Source organism: Amphiura filiformis, chromosome 2 (genome assembly GCF_039555335.1).
Source record: "Amphiura filiformis chromosome 2, Afil_fr2py, whole genome shotgun sequence".
Taxonomy (NCBI): Eukaryota; Metazoa; Echinodermata; class Ophiuroidea; order Amphilepidida; family Amphiuridae; genus Amphiura; species Amphiura filiformis.
This window is the reverse complement of record NC_092629.1, coordinates 39427847-39452540: the sequence shown is the minus strand read 5'-3', so window position 1 is coordinate 39452540 and position 24694 is coordinate 39427847. Positions and strand designations below refer to the sequence as shown.

The 24694-nt window shown below is 38.3% G+C and overlaps 1 protein-coding gene across 1 annotated transcript; it reads right to left on the bottom strand.

Annotated features, from left to right (window-relative positions):
• Positions 1-860: 860 nt before the first annotated feature.
• On the bottom strand, positions 861-23947 carry LOC140146201 (uncharacterized). The gene is made up of 11 exons (XM_072167984.1): positions 23566-23947; positions 20687-20802; positions 16288-16371; positions 10886-11104; positions 9497-9683; positions 8878-8954; positions 6623-8027; positions 4397-4587; positions 3596-3672; positions 2372-2491; positions 861-1648 (listed from the first exon to the last, which is right to left on the bottom strand). The coding sequence occupies exons 1-11, from the start codon at positions 23613-23615 to the stop codon at positions 1445-1447; spliced, it is 2730 nt and encodes a 909-aa protein (XP_072024085.1). The 5' UTR covers positions 23616-23947; the 3' UTR covers positions 861-1444.
• Between the last annotated feature and the right edge of the window lie 747 nt (positions 23948-24694).

Below are 24694 nucleotides of genomic sequence, written 5' to 3'. Positions count from 1 at the left end.
AAGATTTTATCCTGCTCAACGACGAAAAATAAAATAGAATAGAAATATTCAAATAAATCTGGTATGTATGTTTCTCAATTACCAAACACATTTAAAAAATATGGGTACAATTACCAAATAGGGTGCAACTTGCTAGACTTGAACCAGTCCTCATTTACGGAGTTTAGGGTTAGGGTTTACGGTTGGGGTAGGTCAGTCTAGTAATAAGACTAGTAGAGTTGCACGCTATTCGGCAATCACTCCAAAATATGTGTTTGAAGGTTGCTGTTACTGTCAATTTCGTCGTCTGCATCACATACTTTCTTATCTCAAAAAGGCTGCCATGTGTGAGGTTTTTTTATTGTCATCAAATTGTGACAAATGCACTGTAAAATTAACTTCATATCTTAATTTTGAAGTATTATTACAATATTATAATCTCATGTCCATCAATAAAAGAAAGAAGCATTCTAAAGTATGAAATAATTGTGAAATACAAGAATGATAATGAAAATCACACAAGGCAGCCTTTAGAGATACGACAATATGTGATGCAGACAACCACTTCAGAGCTGCTTCAAAACTGGTCAGTAGGCTGTCTATTGAGAACCCATGTGTTAGACTAGACTACGGTTCACCCCAAGGTTGGTAATTAATTACGTCAGTGCTTCTATGCGGTTGCACTGCAAGCTTGCCGTCAAGCCGCCCTTGTATGTAATGTCTTTTCCAAAAATTAGAATGCATAAACTGAAATTAGACTAGTACAAATCTTTGGGCTTGATTGTCACAGCATACGAAAAACACCTTAAAATTGCTTGTTTTGGGCCCTTATTTCCAAAAATTGGTGAAAATATAAAATTTGATTTTAATTGCTAGTTAGGACTAACTAAAGGATTGGGATTTAGCTATGTTTCATTTGGCAAAACAGGATATTATTTTTTTAATCCCAAAAATTAGTGCTGTATTTTTCTGGATGATTTTTCTGGTAGATGTGCGCAATTCAATACTGCAACCAGCGAAATACACACCTGCGCCATTACCAAATTTGAGGAGAACCAAAGTTTAAAAGAATCCGGACTCTGTCACGTTTACATCACTCACAGAGTGGAAAATATACCAACTATACCTTCAGATTATGTAGCAATAAGCTATTCCAGTTGAAATCCATACACCCCCTGTGGAAGACATAACCTTAATCTCCCACACAGGGAGTGTGAATTTCAAATGGGGTTACCTGAATGGCGACTCAATTTGTAATCTACTGTAGAGCATGAATATTAATTGTACCTATTTGCAAACCCAATTGCAAATTGGCACTCTTCTCAAAAAAAAACTTTGAAATCCAACTCCTGCATTGTACAAGGAAAATAGACTGCTTTGTATGCAGTGTGCCCAATATTGTCCAATTCCTGAGCTCCCAAATTACAAACCACATTCCAATCTGTTTTTACTCTGTGGCGTTCCATCACGACTCCAGAAACACAAAATCCTCTGACTCCTTCATCGGCGCAAGCAGCCGCCCATCCTCGTCAATGTGGCGTATACGTAGGTAGCGATCTTTCTTACTGTCTGAATCGTTTGAACTTGAACTCTCTTGCCAGTCTGAGCAGTGCCCATCCCTGACTATAAACATTGGATAATCACCATTGCTTTGAGCTGGAGTTACAACCTGTGAACAAACAAATAATAGTAAGGCCACATCAATTATTTGTCTAATATTTTCAGTGTACCTAATAATAATATCATGCATATTATCAGTGATAATATGCATATTATCAGCACATCTTCAGTGAACAGCTCTTTTCAGAGCCACCAAACATTTTACATCAGCAGATAGGCGAGATCTGCTTGTTCTCTGTTGACAAGGGACAGTCTTGAGTGAACAGCTCTTTTCAGAGCCACCAAACCTTTTACATCAGCAGATAGGTGAGATCTGCTTGTTCTCTGTTGATAAGAGACCGTATTCAGTGAATGGCTCTGAAAAGTGCCACCAGCAGGCAACGGGCAGCCTACATGTCTCATTCTTAGGTACTTTGTCCTGAAGGAGTCAGAGCTACCCCGCTAAAATTTACAATTTCACAACCACAGACACATTATTATCTGCATAGTCTTATTTGAATCATAACTACGAGATAAATACACTGAGCCAGGGACTGCCTTTTGAGGAGAGCGAGAGCAATCACTCTCTACTGCTCTCCTTAAATCTGATATAGGAGAGTGATTTTTAGCTTTCCTTAGTTGACCATTCTCTCCTTAGTTGACCATTCTCTCCTTACATTCTATTATAAATTACTCTAAGTAGCTCTCCATGAAGGCTCCAGAAGAGCTTTTTAACTTTAACACTCTCCTGCAAATTCCAAAAGACAGTCCCTGACACTCCTTTTGTACATACCTCAGGAATGGTTTTGCAGAATTCTTCAAAATCTTCTTCCGTTTTGAGATAGAATCCGACTGTACAGCTAGGGTCCATGCTTGTGATACGCATCTTGCGAGGAGACATACAGTGAAAGGTCTGGAAAAAGAGGAAACAGTAATGAATATAAAAGGCAGATCCTGGATATTAACAGTCTGTGTGCTAGCCTTCAACATAAAAAGTCCAAATTTTAAGTCATTTTCTCAACATATCAAGAGCTATCTCAAGAACCACTGAACCAATACTAGGCTTGTTTGTACTCATTCTAATGCATTTTCCAAATTCTGAAACTTTTGAATTAAAATTTTTTTTGAATCTCTCCAGTCGACACTGAGAGTTATCATTAATTGCATTAGCTGGGACAGAGATGGTTACAGTTTCTGGCAGAGAAGAACGGCAGTTGTTTAAATTTTGAGAGCGTGCAGAGCGTAAACACGGAAGTGGGGCTCTGATTGGCTAAATCAATCGTCTGACAATCATAGCAACAGACCGATAATCTGATTGACCGATTATGCGTTAAAACGTTGGTCGGCGCCCTTGAAGGGAACACAAAGCTCCGTGTATGTCGCTCATTAACAGGGCGCTCATGTCAATCTGAGCAAGGGACTGTCGTTCTTCTCTGAAACCGAGTGTAATCTGGCTGCCTGTACCCCAAAACACACTGACTACCGTATTCAACCAGAAAAGATATCTTACACTTCCCACAATGCATTTCCCCCATTTTAAATTCCTGTACTGATTTGCTAATCTAGTGCAACATGGGTCGATAGTGACAAAATGTACCTTAATGAACAGAACACATCCAAGTCTTGCAAAATATGTTTATTTCTTGACTATGAACCCAAATTTAGCCATATTCTTATCATGAAAACAAAGGGAACCTGTACAAAGTAATAGGAGAGTCATTTGACGTAATGATGTGATGCATCATGTTGCAAAGGATTCTGGGAAGGGTAAGATACATTCTCTGGCATTCAACATTTTTGGAACTGATGTCAATAAAAGTGTTAGAAATAACATAACTTCTCAAATTTTTCGGCAAGCTGGTAGTAGATTTTTCCAACAACGCTGGCAAGAGCAATCATGTGCAAATTAGATGGAATTGCCTGTATCATCTTTTTTACCTGATATCCGACCAAAAAATGTTTCAGTTTGCTAAAAATGCTGCTTAAGTTACCAAAAGAGCAACAAAATTGTACTTACATAGGTAGGGAATTTCCTGCTTTTCATGTCCACCACACCCTGGCAGTAATGTGGATCAAGATGGATCATCTTCTCATCTAGAATTGGATGAAAAATAAAATGACATAGTTTCAACGTGAAATTAATATTGCATATACATGTATCAATGAATAGGCGACAAATCCTTTATAGTCGACAATAGAGATCATTACAGACCAAGTATAACTGTGAAGTTGTGTACTAATGGCATGTAGATTCAGAATCGGCTGGATGCCAAGAATGCAACCTTCAGCAAATTGAATTATTATTGACCTCACATTGAGTTATTGAGGTCATATGGGGGATAAAATATGAAAATGCTTGATCAAGTTATAAAATACAAAAAAATAAGTTGTTCGTCTTTGACCTCAATAACTCAATTTGCTCAAGGGTGCCTTCTTAGCACCCAGCAGATTCTGATACCCCTGGTTATTATTTCCACTAACAAAAAGACATTAGTAAGCAACTTCCCACCCATACTACCACTTTCTTTGACTCTAGTCTTCAAAGGAGGCAATTTTGAACACAGGTTATCAGGGATTCATTTGACTCCAAAAAGGTTGGTGGTTCAGTGGACCCCTCAACCAATATTGAATTTCATGTGTCTTTTGAGGAATTTCAGAGGTCCGTATCCATATTCCCGTTAGAGTGCTGATTCTCACAATGTTACTTGAAGTTAAAATTATGCAGTGCAGGGGGGGTATCTAGGGAAAAAGATTTTTTGGGTAATCCCCTTATCCCCTCTTCAACCACACAAGTTTTTCACTGTTTTCCTTTACCAACCTTGAAATCCTACATAGTATAGCGAGTGTTTCGGTTTTCCTCCGATGATGCCCATACAGCTTTCCAGCGTGAAGAGCGACCTCAACGGATTGACGTAAATTGGGTTGACTTCGTCGCCTCCTAGTCTTACAGGGACTAGCAGTACCAAAGCACACCACTTTTTGTTGACTTCTGTCGTCTGCTCATCACTCCTAAAATAGGTGATATCATGAAATGTTAGAGAAATAGTAAAAAATAAATTTTATCAACAGACAGTTGTCACTTGTAAGATGTTGTAGGCATGTAACAGTGCAGAATGCTGATTGGCACGGTTGATGATTTTTTTGATTTTTTTTTAAAATAACAACAAAATTAATTCCAAGAACTGCTATACCCCATGATAAATTCAAAAGGCACCGGTGGAATGCTAGACATATACACAATCCTATCAGGTATCTACAAAAATTCAGAACATGTTTTTAATTTTACATTTGGATAGTAAAATTTGGCAAATATTATAGGATAACACTGTTGAATTCTGCACCTTCAAGATGAAATTATAACAATAGATAAATGTCACCAGTGGGGTATTGTATTAAATTGTATCCAAAAGTTGTAGAAAGAAATTAACTAGTTGATCAAAAATGGTAAAAAATGAAAAAGTTGATTTAAATCAATAATTTTTTTGAAAAATCATGTGATTTAAATCGGCATGATTTCAGTCAAACAACCCTGCTGATTGGGAGCAGCATTCTGCACTGTTACATACATTTTTGTACAGGGGGCACTAATCAAGATGAATAATAGTTTGTAAAATAACACATGTTATACCCCTGCTATAATCAGAGTCAGGGACAAAAAACAGTTTGCATCTGATGATGTCAGTAGACTCAAAAACCATTTGTTTACGATTTGTTGTGATGACTGAAATTTCTGGATGCAGTGGTGAAAAAGCATGCCCTGTGGTTAATTTTGCACCTTCAAATATACAAACCATCTTAAAAGTTAGGTCTTAATTAAAATGCCTAGAAAAGTTGCTTTTTGCCTTGGAAAAATTTCTTTTGTCCAATGAAGGCACAAGATGAATCAAGCATCCTTTTACGCGCTACTAACCAATCACAGGCTGTCACAGGAATGTTAATCATCAGACGATCATATTTTTATCTCTGGCTCCGACCTTGCAAAACTTTGCTTGCCATCTCCCTTCGCATTAAACTTTAACTAAATGTATGGTAAATGCACCATTGGGAAAATGTTATTATCATGATTATTATTTGAAGAGATGTTTCTTGCATTGCATACATCTTGCAGACAGAATTGTGTTATTCCATTTAAAATCCCCACTCCCCCTGTGGAAGGGGAGTAAGAATTTCAAATGGAATTAACACATTAGCAGTTATTGAATTTCATATACCCTCTGCAAAATATTCAAACTGAATCTTCCCCAGAGGGACGGCGAGTTTCAAATGGAGCCGCCTAATGCATTTATTCCATTTGAAATTCATACTCCCTCTGTGGAAGATATTTCCAAAATCTTCCACAGGGAGAGTGTGGATTTTAAATGGAATAGCCCATTGGTTCAGGCCGGGGAATAGGCACTTGATTGGAGATCAGATTAGTAATTGCTGGCCTGCATAATTGGGTCTTCACTACCTGAAAATATAGGGATCCAATCATGTTTTACTGTTGTTCATCGCTGTCGTCTGCCCCGGGTCGTCTGCGTAGGTGAACCATGCAGGCTCACCAGACATGAGTTTGTAAACGGTGATGAACAATAGTGAAACATGATTGAATCCCTTTCAACAAAGAAAACAAGCTAAAGATCATATAATTCACATGCTTATTTCATGAGGAATGTCACAGAACATTGGTTTCTGAATAAGAAGAGTAGTTGAAATGGGTTTCAATGATTCCTTGGTTGATTAAACCCATCCACTGTAAAAAGTGGACAATTTTCGCGGAACATTAACTTTTGCGCTTTTCACACTCAACACTGCTACAGCGAAAATAAAAACTCGCAAATATGTTTTTTATGGATAGGTCTATATACAAAACCTCAAAATTGCGAATTTAAAAGCAATCAAAGTAGTTCAAAATTGCTAGAGCGCAAATAATTACGCATGTGAAAATTACCACTTTTACGGTATTCAAACCAGTAGTGAATGACAAACTAACTGCTTGTGTCCTTGTTATCATGTGATCACAAAATACATTCAATGTGGAACCAGAGCATACAAGTAAACTTACTTTTTATGGCATGGTGACTGCGTTCTTTCATCTGCTGCACCACTAATTTCAGTTTCACGGGAACATAGACTCTGCCTGCTTCTTGTGAATGGAGCTTCTTGGGAACATTGACTCTGGCTCTTTCTTGTGAACTGAGCTTCTTGGGAACATTGACTCTGAATAGTTTGGCTCTGGCTATTTCTTTTGAACTGAGCTTCTCGAGAACATTGACTCTGACTACTTTGGCTCTGGCTACTTCGTGGGAACTGAGCTTCTCGGGAACATTGACTGTGATTTTGGCTCTGACTACTTCTCTTGAACTGAGCTGCACTTTGATAGTCTTCAGACCGGCGCCTCCAAATAGGTTCATGCCCATTCTCAGATGCATTATGGGTAGGCAGATTTTGGCTATGCCCAGGTGCACTATGGGTAAGTGGGTCTGTCTTGAGCCTTGACAGATTGTTAGAAAGCGGTTGTGAGTTTTGTTTACGTGCATGCAGTAGGGAAAGGGGGTCTTGATCAAGCAGAGATGCATTGTGGGAAACTTGTTCTGGTCTTTGTCCAGATGCACTTTGCGAAGGTACATTTTGTCCATGAACAGACGCATTATAGGAATATTGGCCATGTCCCAATGCATGATGGGAATGTAACTCCTGTCCAGATGGGTGATGGGAATGATTCCCATAAGTTTGGTGGTCCTGGCTGGATGTAGTATGGGAACTGTGGGTAGAACCAGATGCATTATGGGAGCTATGATCATGCCCAGATGTACCATGGGAAGAAGTTTGTGAATTATATCTAGACTCTGCCCAATTCCACTTGTGTTCCGTTTTTACAGGAGATTTCGGTTCGCTTTTGTTATACGACCCGCTCCATCCAGCACCTTGTTTCAATTCTTTCACCGCATTTCTCCGACAAATCGGATGCTCTACAGTCTCTGTCAAGCGACAAACACCTCCAACGTCGCTTTCCGACTTAGTTCTTTTCTCCTTCCCAAATGAATTATTGGATACGGAACTATTTGCACAACTAGATGTACTTCTATGGTACCTCGTTACGTTTGCACTGGCAGAATACCCAAAAGCATTATGGGCAACTGTTCTCTCCCCACGTGGAATGTACATTGTCTGTTTCTGAGGTATTGCATTTTGTGACGTCATCCCATCATGCACTGTTTTTTCTCTTTGATTCATATCACTGGCAGTATGGGAAGAGTCATGTGACCTGTCTACATTATGATGACCATTTATAAGAGTTTCACGGCTACTGCCTATTGCATGCTGGGAAGACTGGTTGTCCGGTGCGTCGTGATGCTGCGTTTCGCTCCTCTTTGACACGTGCGGAGTTGGCGGCCTGTCTTTATATGTTGGTTTTGGTGAACCTTGATATCTATTGCGACACTGATCTATAACATCTTGTTTATAAACTGTTGTAAAAAGAACAGAAAATAACGTTAAGTGATTTATTCATTTTTTTTTCTGAAAGGGTGCTACCAATCAATAAAGGCAGCCATAACAAAATCTATCCACATAACATGCTCAATCTGAGGCTATTGATGGACATGTTGATACATTGCTTTAGTCCGTACAGTACGTGTATTGTTAAAGAGGGCCATACTACAGACTGTGTGCATTGTAATGTACAAAAAGTAGCCTGGGTTCGGAACAGTAACCTCAGATTGTGCACTGTCTATCAATCTATGACTTGATATGAAAATTCAAGAAAAGTTTAATTACAGTTCTGAGCCATAAATTTAAATCGGTGTTCATACATACACACTCCCGTACACACTATATAACAGTGTGCATAATTGGTTGTGATAAGCCAGGCATAAACAATGTTAATTGTTAATAAAATAAGTTTTGCCTTATCATGTCGCTGATTGGCTCAATAAATCATATAATATCACTCACACATACATTCTAGACAATTCATTGGTTAATTGTAAGCCAATTTTAGACTGGCTAAATATGGGTCAATAGCCAAGAAATAAACATATTTTGCAAGATCTGAATGTGCTGTGTTCACCGAGGTACTTTTTGCTGCTATCGATCCATGTACTTTGCATTGGATAGCAAATCAGTACAGAAAATTGAAATGCATTATGGGAAGCGTAGGATGTCTTCTCTGAAATCGGACCATGCCCCCTTAAACACAACCTCCTATGTGTCATTGGCCCCTGAACATGTTTAAAGCAAAACCTCATATGTAACCTCTTGACAGTTTTGTTCTAAACATGTTCAAGGGCCCAACAATGAAATTCTACCCATACATACCTGTACAGTCCTGGGCTACATAGATGCACACTTGTTCAAATAAAGGATTCATATCAGGGGCTGTCTCCATTGCATCTCTGTCAAATAAACACAGGAATGGTCAAATTATAATATTTTTAAAGTTTAATATGGCAATTCCTTCTGAGATCTTATAAGAACAGTTTTAGTCATTTCTCTTTTTACCTAATTCAATATATGTGCTACAGACGCAGGGCCGTACCAATCGCCAGCTTTCTTTCCTGAACTCTTGCCAACATTGACAAGTCTGTGAATAGAGAATGGACTCATGTCGCTGGGTTGATCACCAAACCATCTAATAATCTCTATTTACCTTAATATATGTGCTACAGACGCAGGGCCGTACCAATCGCCAGCTTTCTTTCCTGAACTCTTGCCAACATTGACAAGTCTGTGAATAGAGAATGGACTCATGTCGCTGGGTTGTTCACCAAACCATCTAATAATCTCTATTTACCTTAATATATGTGCTACAGACGCAGGCCCATACCAATCGCCAGCTTTCTTTCCTGAACTCTTGCCAACATTGACAAGTCTGTGAATAGAGAATGGACTCATGTCGCTGGGTTGATCACCAAACCATCTAATAATCTTTATTTACCTTAATATATGTGCTACAGACGCAGGGCCGTACCAATCGCCAGCTTTCTTTCCTGAACTCTTGCCAACATTGACAAGTCTGTGAATAGAGAATGGACTCATGTCGCTGGGTTGGTCACCAAACCATCTGATAATCTCATGGTGGTATTTATCCTGTTCTTCTGCTTGTTCTTTGTATATATTCCAATCTGAAAATAAAAGTTATAAGGTTTAACCCCTGAGCACTACAAATATAACATTGCCTCTGATTGGGCAATTATATGATATCTTCACTTTAATCACCAATCAGAATGGAGCTTTGCAAATAATTCACCCCAATTTTTTTGTGTGGTGAAATTATTCTAACAATGTTGCTGATTGGTCCAATTGATAATGAAAACTTAGTTCTCATGGGGTTAAAACATTTATACCATATCACACCATCCTAAGATGGGTGGCAGAGCTCTGAAGGTTAATGATGCTAGTGGTAGTAGTTGCCAAAATTGTGTTATTTTGTTACGAGAGGTGTTGAAAAGTGGTAGTGGTAGTGGTGGGAATTTACACCTACAAGATTGACTTTTTCGGTATATCCCATAAACCTTGGAAGTACACCTGGGATGTCGTAATTTGACATCACGCAAACTTGGATGCACAATAAGTATGTTCGCTAAACGATGTGCTCATTGGCGTGACGCGCATTGATAAAAATTCCAAATATTTCATTACTCCTACCACATGTCCACACCTACAAATGTAGCCTACTCCTACCACTACGCCGACCAGTTCCACCAATACCGTAAGCACTCACTTCTGGTCGGCGCAAACATCGGCTACCACTTCCAGTGTTTCTGTGACCTTTTTCAAGCACGCCATATATAATTTCTTAGTTCCGACCAAAAAAAGTCAAACTTACACCAGGTGCCAGGCGTAACAGCGTTCACATTGCAACTTACATGACTGGCGGAGATTACATCCAGCTCCCTACTCTTGACATTTGTCAGAAGTAAATCGCCAGACGTAGGCCTGGCGGAACTTTCGCTGACTATCATTCACACTGCCACTACTCCTGGCAGCGCCTGCCACTACTCCTGACAGCACCACCGCTACTCCTAGCGACTTGCAGCAACTAAGTTCCGCCGGGTGTATGTTTCAAAATGTGATCACAGCTTGTATCTCAATATAGCTTAACTGAGCACTACATGTACCTGCCGATCTAACATTGGCTCTGATTGGTCAATTACATGATATCTTTACTTTAATCACCAATCAGAATGGAGCTTTGCAAATAATTCACCCCATTTTTTTTTGTGTGGTGAAATTATTCTAACAATGTTGCTGATTGGTCAAATTGATAATGACAACTCCTTTTTGGCCAATCGGCAGGTAGTACTCATGGGATTAAAATACCCACCTCTCCCCAGGAAATGTGTAACTAGACATTGTGCCAGAAGCATTTGCCCTGATCTCAGCATACATCCCCACCCGCAATCTGTTGTTAGCGTTGACCCCTCAAGTTGTGGGAATTCACGCCGATACGTCATCCATAGTCGCGAGGTGAAGTCTTGTTTGAATAACTCCATCTGAGGTGATTTGACCGTTTCCATGCCTGGGTGTAACACAGGCTCTGGATCTGTGTAAAAAATTACATAAAGATGCAATTTAATTTGAGTATTTTTATATATTAATAATATTATGTAAAAACGAATATTGACTGCTCATTATTCAGAAAATGATGCAAACTATTAGCCCTTTATGAATTAAAGATGGTCTGATGGTGGTTTTACTAGTTTTACTATTTTCGCTCAACCTGAGAGTACTGAATTATGAGAGGTGCCACTCCAAATGAAAAACTGAGGACAGAGTTAGAGCGGAACCTTGTGTAAGAGATCATACAGAGTGTCATGGGAGCTCATGGGCCTACCCATACCGCGGAATGTAGGCATGTTGTCTATGGGGGTCGACGCTAAGTCAGGTTTGCATGAGCAAACTCAAAAGTAGCGCAAATAGCGCGAGCATACACAAAAGAAAAGATTCAAGTACGCTTAGAGGGAACAGGCATGGTACATTCCAATCTATGTGTTTATTTAAAACCTATGGGCCTACCTAAACCTCGGGTCTTTAGAAAATAGTGGGCCCATGGTCTCCTGGTCACCCTCATAATATAAGAAAGGGAGATATGCAGGGATGGGATACAACAAAATACATTAACAGGATATCTAATTACCAGTATTAATTTTGTGCAGTGTAACAGCTATATATTAACGCATATGGGTAAACAATATTTTTGCGGTTCTGAAAATAATCGCAAAAAGCATGAAAATAAAAGGCTCACAAAAATATCCTACTCTACATGATACCATTTTTGAGCCATCTTTGTTTTTAGTTTCTCATGGCAACAAGGAACAAATTTATAACTGTAATTACTGTATGACATGTTCTTTTGACATTTTTCCAAAACCTTTTTTACAAACTTTACATTTTATATTCATGTAAAAGACACTACACATTAATTATCAATAGTGTTAGGCAACGGACCACATACACATTTAATACATATGGGGTGAAGATTTTAAAAGAATTCCTATAATTATAGAGTTTCTAGAGTAACCAAGTGCAAACAGTGTTGCCTAAAAATTTCAGCCCAAATCATGTATATCAAATAATCGAAAAGTCACCCAATATTTTTCTCAACCATATAGGTTTCTATGTGTCAGGAAACTACTGGAAGTCGTGGGAGCCAAATTGAAAAGTCACCCCATTTTTTCCCCTTTAAACCATTGAATTCTATAGGACAGGATATGTTCACAAGTCAATGGTAAAATATTCCAAATTCGCTCAATTGGGCCACCAAATTGTGAGTTTGGCAACCCTGTCTGCAAATTCAAAACTTGTCATGAAATATCTACTCCACAAAAATGTGGCATTGGGTTATTCCATTTAAAGTCCATACTCCCCTTGTGGAAGATTTTGAAAATATCTTCCACAGGGGGAGTATAAATTTCAAATGGAATGAGCACATTAATTTGAAATTTACCCTCCCTCTATGGAAGATTCAGGTTGAATCTTTCTTAGAGGGTGTATGAAATTCAAATGGAGCTGCCTAATGTGTTCAATTCATTTGAAATTCATACTCCCCCTGTGGAAGATATCTTGAACATCTTCCACAGGGGTAGTGTGGATTTTAAATGGAATAGCTTATTGCTATCATGAACACAGTTTGTCTATGAAATTAAACAGCTACAAATAATGTCCTTCTGCTCATCATGATGTATTCACTGACAGGAAGTCCATTAATTCATCGGAGTAAAGAAGACTGTGATTCACAGGTTACGTTCAGTGTTGCCAGCATCGGTCACTAAACACATGACTGGGCTGCTTACATTAGTCCTAACAATTGTGTGCATATGCACGCTGTGCATGTAAAATATATACCGTATTTCCGCGAATAGTCTTTTTTTTTCAACCAAGATGTTTAAAAAATGCTGATATTTCCATGCTATCTTGTGTAGTAAGCTTACCAAGGTGCATACATGGTTGCTAATGGTGTCAGTAATTGGCGAAAATCTGCTTACACTGTATAAACTCGGATGTGAACCGGAAGTCATCGTTCCCAAGTTCATAGCTTGCCTAATGATTTCAACAGGAATTATCATTCCAAAAAATTAATGACCTCTAAATAAACGCCCCCGTTTGGAAAATGCAACATCCCCGGCCCCGGGGGCGACTTTTCGAGGAAATACGGTAGTGTGTATGTAACTTTTTTAGTTTACATGAACCAGTGTTTTTTTTTGTACGGTAGATTCTTTTTCGTAAATCGAGCACTTTTTGCAAAACACAGGCTGTTGTTGTTTTTTGGCCGCCTATCAGAGTCATTTGCCGCCTGAGACAAAGTGTTTGCCATCACACAATGTATGCATCAGCTGGCAACACTGTTAAGCAGTTGACTCCCACATTGTATTGGGATAGATGGGCTAGATTTAGGGCATATTTTCTTTCAGGGTATATATGACCACTACTACAAGTTCGGTATATAGAGTCTGTCTGAGAAGCAACATGAAGAGTTTCCAAACACGCTATTTCATAGCCCAATCGGGCGACTTTTACAGAATCTTCCTCGTTGAGAATTGATCTTTTCCGGTCCCACATGAACCAATGGGTGTAAAAAATGGGAGACTTATTCCACACTAACATATCCAATTTTCAGTAGTTCTATGTCCCATAGAAATCAATGGTTTTAGAAAAATTGGGTGCCTTTTCTTTGAGATGACCCGCGATTTGGGATTTTTTTTTTTTTTTTTTTGGCAACCCAAGGAATTAGATACAATATTTATAGTTGAAGTTGGTTATTAGGTCTTGAATTGAGGCCACTGGATTTTAAGACTCTGTGTGCTGGCCACAGGCTTCAACATAAGAAGTTCAAGTTTCTCAAAATATCAAGAGCTAAACAGCCACTGAACTAATACTGTAGGCTTGTTCATACTCATTTCAATGCATTTTTCATGCCAATTCCAAATATGCTGAATGAAAATGTACAATTCTAAAAAGAAAATTTGAAACTTGTTGTCTGCAGTCGACACCCATATGGAGAGGGGTAACTTCAAGTACAAGCAACCTGTTTCTGATTAGCTGGCCTATCATAGCCAACATTTAAGAAATTTTAGTCCACCTCACTCCCCCCGCCTATTTTATTTAATATGCAAATAATATGACACAAAACTATACAGCACATCAGGCCACCATATACTATCACAATACCAAGCTTGAAGTTAATGGGTTATTGCATTTAAGCTGCAGAGTGGATTAATGAAAATGTAGGCAAAATATGCAAATCAGCTCATTAATATTCATAAATACGCAAAAAACATGACATAAAACTATACAGCACATCAGGCCACCATATCCTATCACCATACCATATTTGAAGTTGATCGGCTATTGCATTTTTAAAGCTGCAGAGTTGATTAGGCGTATAAATGGTTTTGCTTCCGCCCGGACAAACAAAGAACCGGTCAGCCAAACAAAAAAACAAACAATTTTATCAAACTGAGCACGACGACTTTTGAATTAAAAGTTGAGAAAGGAAACCCAATTTTGATTAAAAGTAAGGCCTACAGAATTTCGGAAACTTAGAATCTTTTTTGGTCTATTTTAAATCTGTAGTCCCCGTTTTCCGTTAGGTTTGGGAAACTCGTTTGGCATCGAGAAGTCTTTTCAGCATCATTGGAACCTGTACTCTACATCAATCTTAACAAGCTTCAGCTTCGATGAAGACCGTATGGTGTGAACTTTTCATCTGAATTTATATCACGGATTTCGTCATATGAACATTTGCGTATACATAGCAAACCGGTAACAGGAAACCGTGCACATTTTTTTTTTCAATCAAATAAAAGACAATATTTTGGACGTTATAAAAAATTAAGAGATCTCTGCCAAATTCAAAGTATATGTATCCTTAGATTAGAAACAAATTGTAAGATTTTTTTTTTGAAAGTCATAAAGACTATTTTTTTTTGAATAAATAAATATTATTCTTAATTTGATATAAAACTTATCTGGTCCAGTTTACATTTACTTTTAGCATCCGGTCTGAGTACATTGGGTAAGGTGACACATTTGGATGATAACATAAGCCCCACATATGTGTGGGGGCCAAAAAACTGTGCCTATACCGTAAAACCCCGTCTACAAGCATATAGTGTTTTTTATGAAAGCTAAATTAATTCGAAGCAAGCGTAAATATACCAATACAATTGGTCTTAAAATAATACTTGTTTGTATATGCTTGGATCCGTAATTTATTTGCTCAAACTCCATAATGGCACCTGGATTAATGTAGCTTTAATCAGAATCACTCTATATGCTTGTAGACTGAGTTTTACGGTATAGTGATTTGGGTATTTGGTAATAAAATTTGGTATTGAGTTCTTTTGCAACATTAATAGGCTATTCCTGTTGAAATCCATACACCCTGTATGGAAGGTGTGACCTTAATCACAGGGGGTGTGAATTTCAAATGGAGTCACTCATTCAGGAAGCCCCATTTGAAAGTCTCACTCCCTATGTGGAAGATTAAAGTCATGTCTTCCATAGGGGTTGTGGATATCACCTGGAATAGTCCATGTTAAAAAGTGATTTCTCTTATGATAAAAATCAATGTCTTATCAGCCTATCACCTGAACATGTAGACTTCCTGACTTCCTATGCTGATACATGCTGATCATTTATGAATGGCAATCAAATGAACAACACTAAAAAATGTCCATACAAGCAGTACATGCGATTCCTAGCGATTACCGCACAATGTATTAGTGACATCCCCGGTTGTAGGAACATCCCTAGTTGGAATAAAGTCTCCATGTTTGAAGGTGATCACCACATACTAATGCACACATACAATTACATTAAAAGGGTATTTCGTAATCCACAGCATCATCCCCCCACTTTTCTCGAAAAAAACTGAGATTTTCATACCACTAGAAACGTCTGACCACATAATGTTTATGTACAAAAAATTTCTTGCAGATTAATTTGTTTCGCAAAAACATCGTGAAATTTGAATTACGTTCTGGTACACCAGAGCAAAATTACAACACATTGTAAGCAGTGTAATACACATAATCATGCATAACTCGCTAACGCAAATCCAGAATCAATTGAAATTTTGGGAATAAGCTTTTTTCGTCGATATCTACTGACAAAAGTCATAAAAAGAGGATGCTACATGTAGGATCACGAAATACTCCTTTAATATTGTGCTGCAACTGTTGTGACAAAAGATTGATCTAGAATTAAACAAACAAACAAACAAACCTGATGGTCTATGCTGATAACAATTTCCAAGGAACCAGATGGGTTTCTGCAGACTGAATGCTGTCTTGCTCTTCACTGTCCAACCTGTAAATTTTATGGATAAGATCATTTATTAGCTGTCAATGTTTTACACCCTCCTTACTATGAAGAAACATAATTATGATACATACGTAGGACCTCAAATGTCCTACATGTATGTCATTTATTGTGCCCTCCAAGGACCCCTAGATGGGACCACAATTGTAAATTTGTCAATATTTCTGCTTCGTGGCTTTACTCTCCTCAAAGCAGCTTGCTGTAGTGGCTTCACCTTGGGCTCCCTCAATTGCCCCCCCAGATTACTATTGTTGTACATGTAGTTATTTTATTTTAGGCGATGAAAAGAAAAATGGGCGAAGGGCGAAGGACGAAGGAATTGCCAAGTAGGGTAGGTCTGCCAGTCAGTCAGGTTTTGTTTTGCTTGAAAAATCGTTGTTTGGCAGGGGAAACCTCGTATGTGCTTTTGGCCTCTGAACATGTTTTTACAAAACTGCCAACAGATTACGTAAGAGGTTTTGCTTTAAACATGTTCAGGAGCCAATAGAAGATTTTTCCTACCCAACGACGAAATGTTCTTTCCCAAATAAATTCAGGGACAAAAAATTTAAAGTGAATTTCAGGGGGGCAAAATCAACAAATTTTGCACAAAATTAACGCAAAAGATGAAATTTTTGTAATTTTGGGTTTTATTGGGGGGAAACAGGGGGCAAAAGTTCTGACTGGGGGAATTTGCCCCTCCATGCCCCCAGTGGCGCCGCTACTGCACAGGGGTAGTGTGGATTTTAAATGGAATGGCCCATTACACCAATTGAAGATGGCATGTGATCTGGTTGCATCTGACCATACAGGACATAAACGTTGTATATTAGGAAGTTATTAGTCTGTGGCTTTAACACTTAAAAAGGTTTGTGGTTCAAGAGAGATATTGTCACTTTTGAAAGTGGTGCACAAATTGCCTGAAATTATGAAATACTTCATGCTTGACCATGTCCATGTTGAAATACTGGAAAGCACCATAGTCATTTATTGCAAACCTCTCCCACGAAACCAGAGCTTGGCAGAGGCGAATTGAAATATTTCAATTTTGATTTCATGTCTCTATTATCAAAATTAAAAAGGAAAACAGGAAGCTATGCATCATACAAATGTACATGACTTCCCTGGCTGGGGAGGGGTGCAACTACTTAACTATCCTCCAGGTTGTTTTTCTATCCAGGAAAATACATTTTGTTTGATATTAAAACTAGTTGATCCTGGTGGACAGGACACACACTTGGGGTCCTGATGGCACCAGGCTCAAGCTAAGCTTAAAACCTTAAGATATGGATATGCTGGACTCAGGGTTTGATTTAGAAAATAAAATTTACATGCACAACACTGATTTTTTCCTCAAAATGGGCTGAATAACACAAGATTTTGCATGCACAGGCAAAATTCTACATGCACAGAGCCAAAGTTACATGCATTTGTGCATGTAAAACCCCTCTAAATCGAACACTGGCTGGACTGTATGAAGAGACAGAATGAAGAAAAAGAGCCAGATAAAGAAAAGCCTCTCCCAACAATACAATTATTCAATTTTGCACACCTGTGGGTTGAGAAATAAGAAACTGGGAATTCTTATCCATCCCTGATACATGTACATGTACAAATGTATAAGTCATACTACTACATGTAGGGATGCCCACTCTCAATACAGTTTCCACTAGAACGATTTTTCATTTACTGTGTGCGTGCACTCACACACGTATTGTCTATGGAGAAACTGATCGATACAAGAAATCCCAGGCCTTTTAAATGGCGTATATACTTGTTTTGATCCAAATGTAGGCCTATATCAGGGTGTTTCAAGAAATTCCTGATTCCACCAGAAAACATTAACCAAACTTTTTCCTGTTTGGTCATTAAATAGAGAGGACCTTCCTTCATGAAGAGATCAACTTTTTTAATGAAAAATTTAATGAGATGAGAACTACAACAGGTTGAAGTGACACCATTCCGTGCATCAGGTGTTCAAACGCAATTATCTCCGAATTTGGAGTGAATCAGACAAGCAAACTTACATACTCATAAAATTTAACTATTTTTGCAGACAAAATGTACAGGATGTTAAGAAATTTAAGAATGTTTAAGCTTACCGCGGCCCGGGACCGCGGCCCATCTCAAATCATGGACTTCCTGTGCACTTCTCACTACCATGTCCATTTCATATGCTATCCATCATCATGTGATCATGGCTTCCATGCACACACAGTGTACTGCTCAATGTAGTAAAGATAACCTTTGAGTTGGAGCAAATTTCTCAAAATTGGTAGTGATTAATGTTACCAAACTTATGCCATGATGAAATATAATAATTTTTGAAGATAAAATGTGCTGACCTTAAAAGATTGAACAATGTTTAAGACTACTGCTATTCATTTGAAATAATGCACTTATTGTTCATCTCCTCTATGGAGATATTTTCCATGGCGGCCATCTATGATCATGCTTGAGGTTTCACCAAACAAACCATGGGTTTTGAGGTCTTATATTTTTGTTGTATATGTCAACAAAATAGATTAAATTTTCAGGATGATCTTATTTTCATGTTGTTATAAGCAAATATAATGTTCCAGATAACGCTAGTTAATAAATACCGTACATTAAGAAAAAGTACCTTAAAGTTGCACTTTCTGTTAGTATTCCTTTTTGGACTTTAACTTTTTAACTTGTTCTAGCAGCCCTAGATATAAAACTGTGACACTCGAAAGGCCATATCTCTGGAATGAAACGTCCGATTAAGATTATTTAAACGCCAAAATGTTTCTTTCATCAATTCCCAGCCAATAAGTTAGGTCTGAATCAATTTAAAAGTACTTCAATTTTTAGTGGACATGCCTACTACATGTACACCCCAAAATGTCAAAATAATCCCCACGATGTCCAATGTATTTCTTACGATAAGGTTTGAGGAAGCATAATTTAATTTTTCACTCTAAACCAATCTAAATTCAAAAATGTCCCTCAGACCCCTCCCAATTCAAAAATTTCCCTGGAAGTACCAAAATTTCCCTGAAACGAGCCTCCTGGATTCCACTTTTTTTCCTAACCTATTTCCTTTCTGCAGCACTCTCTGAATTGAGTTTGAAATAAAAATATTTGTCTCTTTCATACTTGAATAATTTCTTTATTTACTTTCTGGTTCAGCACCGGGGATCAAAAAAACCAGCAGGAACAAACCTGGCTAATTACTAATCACAATTAAACAATCAATGATTACATTATTTACACATATCTACACAAATACAACACAGCTATTTTTAGCATGGTTGCAAAATGCAGGTTCTTCCCGGACCTGAGACCACACTCCCTGCATAAAAAATTACTTGTTTGGTTCCCGTCTGGAGGATTTCCATGAATTGATGAGGCCAATCTGATATGTTTTTGCAACATTGGCATTGCTAGCAGTTGTTTTGGACAAAAATGAGGTATGAATATCAAAATTGATCATCACTCATCAGGGAAAAACTAAATTGGGATATGACAGCTAGTCGAATGATGTGTACCTGGTATGCAAGCCGCCATTGCCCTGCCATTGCGTATCCTGGAACACTAACATGAATTTCAACTGGTTTTATCGCATAAGCTCAACGCTCAAGCAATAAAATTGCACTTTAGCTTGTCGCTTGCTGCATCCACGGTTAGACTTTTTTCAAGCCCACTGTAGTATATTTTTTTCAAATGTTGAACGATTATTTTTAATGATATTTTTAGCCCAGTCATAAACTTAATTTATTTTAAAATGCATTAAAGATTTCAACCAATCCCGCGATCCTGGCCAAGAATGCAAGAAAACATGCTTTCAATCACAAGAATTATTTATTTACACACAAGACTTGGCGATAGTCTATTCAGAGATCGTTGTCAAGCTCGAGGTGATAGACCTGAGGTGACTGACAGTTACAGAACGCGTACTGTACACGATCCTGATCGCATAGTCAAGATACTGGGCGTGTTCAGGGGTGCTAGGGACCGTTGATCGCCAGCACCCCAAACACCCAAGATATCGGCATCCGTGCATGTACCAGGGGTGCTGGAGTGGAGCCAAAACAACAGCGGGAATCGCTGGTTAAATTGAACTGGAAAAGTCAGCACGCATATCAGCAAAATTTACTGTCAGTGGCTCAAATCATTCCAATGGGTAGAGTAGTACAAAACTTCTTTCAAGTGATGCATGTTGCTTTAAAATTAACTTTTTATCATCATAATGAATTGCTGGAACTTTCAAATCAAAATAAAATAAAAAAAAGAAACATATGGATGAACTTCAGAATTGAGCACCAAAACAAATAATTATCTATGGCCTAATGATACCTACCATACTTCATGTTATTCCACATTGACATCAATTTGGATTTCATTTTCTCTGACTGGTCCTCCTCTTCATCATCATCATCAAGATCATTTGCCATTGCTTTATCATATGATGTAGACCTGTAAAAAATTAACCATTTACAATGGATTAATCCTAATCAATCAATTTATTCAATCAACTGAGCAAATCAATCAATCAATCAAATAGTGACCATGTTGTTTACATTGTACGAGGGGGTATCCAAAAGTTTTTGACATCACCAAGAAGCGAAGGAGCTATATCGATGAAATTTTGTCAGTACAATTACTGGTCCTTCTCTACATTATGGTCCAAAAATAGTCTCATAAGTATGTTTACTTTTTTTACAGGTGGCGCTAGATGGGCAGTAGGCGCATAACCTGTAAAATGGTGAAAATTGAGGCACGCAGCGTGATTAAGTTCCTGCATTTGAAGGGTTAGGCCTACAATGCTCAGAAAATCTATGATGAAATGAAAGCTATCTACGGTGATGATTGCTCATCATATGGCACTGTTGCTTTTTTTTATATTTTATTTCCAAACTGGCCACATGTCCCTCAGAGATGAGCCAAGAAATGGACGTCCACCACCTTCGGATGATGCGGCCACAGTGAAGAAATTCAAGAAAGTGGAGGATCTTATCATGAAAAGGTTATGCGCCTACATCTAGCGCCACCTGTAAAGAAAGTAAACATACTTATGAGACCATTTTTGGACCATAATGTACATAAGGACTAGTAATTACACTGACAAAAATAGTCTCATAAGTATGTTTACTTTCTTTACAGGTGGCGCTAGATGTAGGCGCATAACCTTTTCATGATAAGATCCTCCACTTTCTTGAATTTCTTCACTGTGGCCGTGATCATCCGAAAGTGATGGACGCCCACTTCTTGGCTCATCTGTGAGGGACATGTGGCCAGTTTGGAAATTCCACCCAATGACCTTTTTAAAATTCTAAGCCGACACCCAATGACATCCTTAACTGAATGACCCGGCCATATCCCCCAAAATGACAAAATAGCCCTCAAAAATTAAATTACAGGGCAATTTCTAATAGGAAAGTGAACTATTTTGATGCTTGTGACTCAAAATAGATCATGGGGATTTAGGGTATTTATTTACCCCCCCCCCATTGTGTCCCCAAACCCCAAAATCTTGAAAGTAGCACCGCAAGTATTATTGGAAAGTTCTCAAAGTTATTCAAAAGTAACCTCCCCCCTCTTCCAAAAAAGGATTTTGAGGCCTGGTGGAATCCCCCTCCTCTCCTCTCCCACTGCCACCCACCATATTTATAACAGTCTCCAAACAGAATGACCCCATTAAAATGCCCAGCCCATCTATTTTGATGCTTGTGACTCTAAATAGATGGGGATTTAGGTATTTATTTAACCCCAAACCCCATAATCTTGAAAGTAGCCCCCGCAAGTATTATTGGAAAGTTCTCAAAGTTATTCAAAAGTAACCTTCCCCTCTTCCAAAAAAGGATTTTGAGGCCTGGTGGAACCCCCCTCCTCTCCTCTCCAGCCCACCCACCATATTTATAACAGTTTCCAAACAGAATGACCCCATTAAAATGCCCAGTTCAGTTCTGGTATGCTACAGGGCATGTCCCTTTATGCCAGTGATCCCTTATTCTAACTCATCCATGTACAGTTGAGATTCTCTATTACTTGATGACAGAGTTTCAGCTTAAAAGTACAACTTCATGAGAAATTCATCCCCCACTTATTGCCACAATAACCTGTGATGCCAACACCCTGTGTGTGTCTTAGGTGCACAATTGGGCTACTTGCCGATCACTTGCTGCTACTCAAAAAACCATGCACTTAATGTACCGGTACCTAAGTAAAATGTCAGGCCATGGTAGTAATTTTGTTGGATTTTCAATTCAATTGTGAAGGTTTTGAGGCCTAAACAATGGGTTTTGTGACCATAATATTAATCGGTCAATTTTTAGTCAAGCGCTTAAAATTACGCCCAACTGGGTGATTCACATTTTAAATTTGGGTAAAAGAGCCTAAATTGTTTTTCAGGGTTGTTTGAGAAAATCATGTTGTCGATTAAAAATCATCAATTGATTTAAATCAACTTTTTTCATTTTTTACTGGTATATTTGATAAACTTTTAATTTCCTTCTTAAATTGACTGTTTTACTTCATTTCTAGTACAATTGCAATTTACCTCTATGATGACATTTTATCTATTGCTAGTATATATTCATCTTCAAAGTGCAGAATTCAACAGGTTTTTCCCCATGATTTTGTCAAATTTTTTCTTTGAAACTTTATGCAAAAACATGTTTTGATTTTGTAAGTACTCCACTGGTCTCTTTTGAATTTGTTATGGGGTATAGCAGTTCTTGAAATTAAAAAAAAATCAAAGTTTCGAAGTGCTTTCTGTCGCTGGTACGTATGATCGCTTCTTCCCATTGGTTACTTTTGCTGAGTTTTTTTTAAATTCAGGCCAGGGTTCCATCATGCCCCTCCATGATGGAGACACTAATATCATTGCACTCAATGGGGAATCACAAAACATGCCATAAAACAAATACTGTGTGCCTCTTGATTTGATGAAACAATTCCAAAAGTTTGATTTTTTATTTCTAAGGGAAATCAACTTTATTAAAAAGAATTGATATTTTCTGTGCTGAGAAAATTGAAAGTGAAAGGCCCTGTAAAGACCAATGGGGACTTTGAGCCCTTCGCCAGGGTGTCCCTACATATTTGAGTAGTGCCAGTGGGCAAGTGCCCGGGTTAGTGCAATAGATGGAATGACCCCGGGCGGTGGACGCAATTCAAACTTTCATAAATTTACGTACGGTACCATAACTTAGCATAACCAGGCCTTACTTGGTAACTCACCTTTGATATATCGGCCTACTGACCATAGCTTCTTCATTCCTGTTCCTCATTGAGGCTCTATCACTTGAATTACTTCTATACCTATTACGTGGTAGATACGACGAGAACGAACCAGAGGCAGAATCTCGGTCATCCGGTGACCGGGAAACACGGGACCTGCTGACGTGAGCCTCCGCCGCGTCTGCTCCGTTCCAACTCGACGGCCCACCCACGGCCTCAAATTCGAAACCAGGCCCGTCTTCTGATTCATTAACGACAATATGATATTCATCAATGTCTACAGACTCTCGTGGTCTTTGTAGTCTTGGCAAAGAAGCTGTTTTACCACCATGAGTTGTGTACCGTCTTTGATTTATCGAGGGCTCAGACTGGGGACGCCCGATTTAAGATGTACTGGCCGACAAATCAGTATTGTTTATCTCCATTATCTCGTTGAATGTTCTCTTTGTAGCCCTCCATACCTCCGACATTGGCTTATTCCAGAAATCCATGTTTCCAGATATATTTTAGTTCGCTATTCTGACAGAGTTGTGTTGAAAATGAGTTTTATTTTGACCGTAACTTTTCCGTAATGATCAGCGCCATGTTGAAAGTCGACAGCCAAAACAACGTTGCCAGTTGTGATTACATAATCGTGACCTATCCAAAGCAATGTGAAATCCAGGATTGCGAAAAAGAAAAGGGGAAGTTGAAATTCCAGAGTTGTCTGTTGTTGTCAGGCCTGGTTGTTGTTAGATGAATGGAAACTGCCCCGACTTTGAAGCTTTTAAAGCAATGCAAACCCAAAAATCATCCTTGTATCAAAATGTTTCTTGTTTTGTTTTTCATTATTAGACACATAATAGGCCCTATGTACTAGTATGTACTTTTGATACCACATTAAAAAATTTAAAAAAAGTTTTGCAAATTGTATTTAAAAAAAAGCTTTGAAAACAAGATGTCTTTATTATTTTCTTTATTTTCAAAAACGTTTTTTACATGTTTCAATTAGTAACCAAATTTCGACCTAGGAAAAAATGTAGCTCCATAAGTATACTCCTAGGCACCTATAGGCCTCAAACTTTGCATACATTATCTTAGAACAGTATGGACCTACAATAAATTTGATCTGGGACAAAAAGGTTTGGTC

Excerpts from the sequence above, each read along its gene's own strand:
- LOC140146201 (XM_072167984.1), bottom strand. The coding sequence starts at position 23,615 with ATGAGGAACAGGAATGAAGAAGCTATGGTCAGTAGGCCGATATATCAA. Across the intron at positions 8,028-8,877 it reads TGTAGCCCAGGACTGTACAG|TTTATAAACAAGATGTTATA; the intron begins GTATGTATGGGT and ends TTTTTACAACAG. Across the intron at positions 1,649-2,371 it reads TCTGCAAAACCATTCCTGAG|GTTGTAACTCCAGCTCAAAG; the intron begins GTATGTACAAAA and ends GTTTGTTCACAG.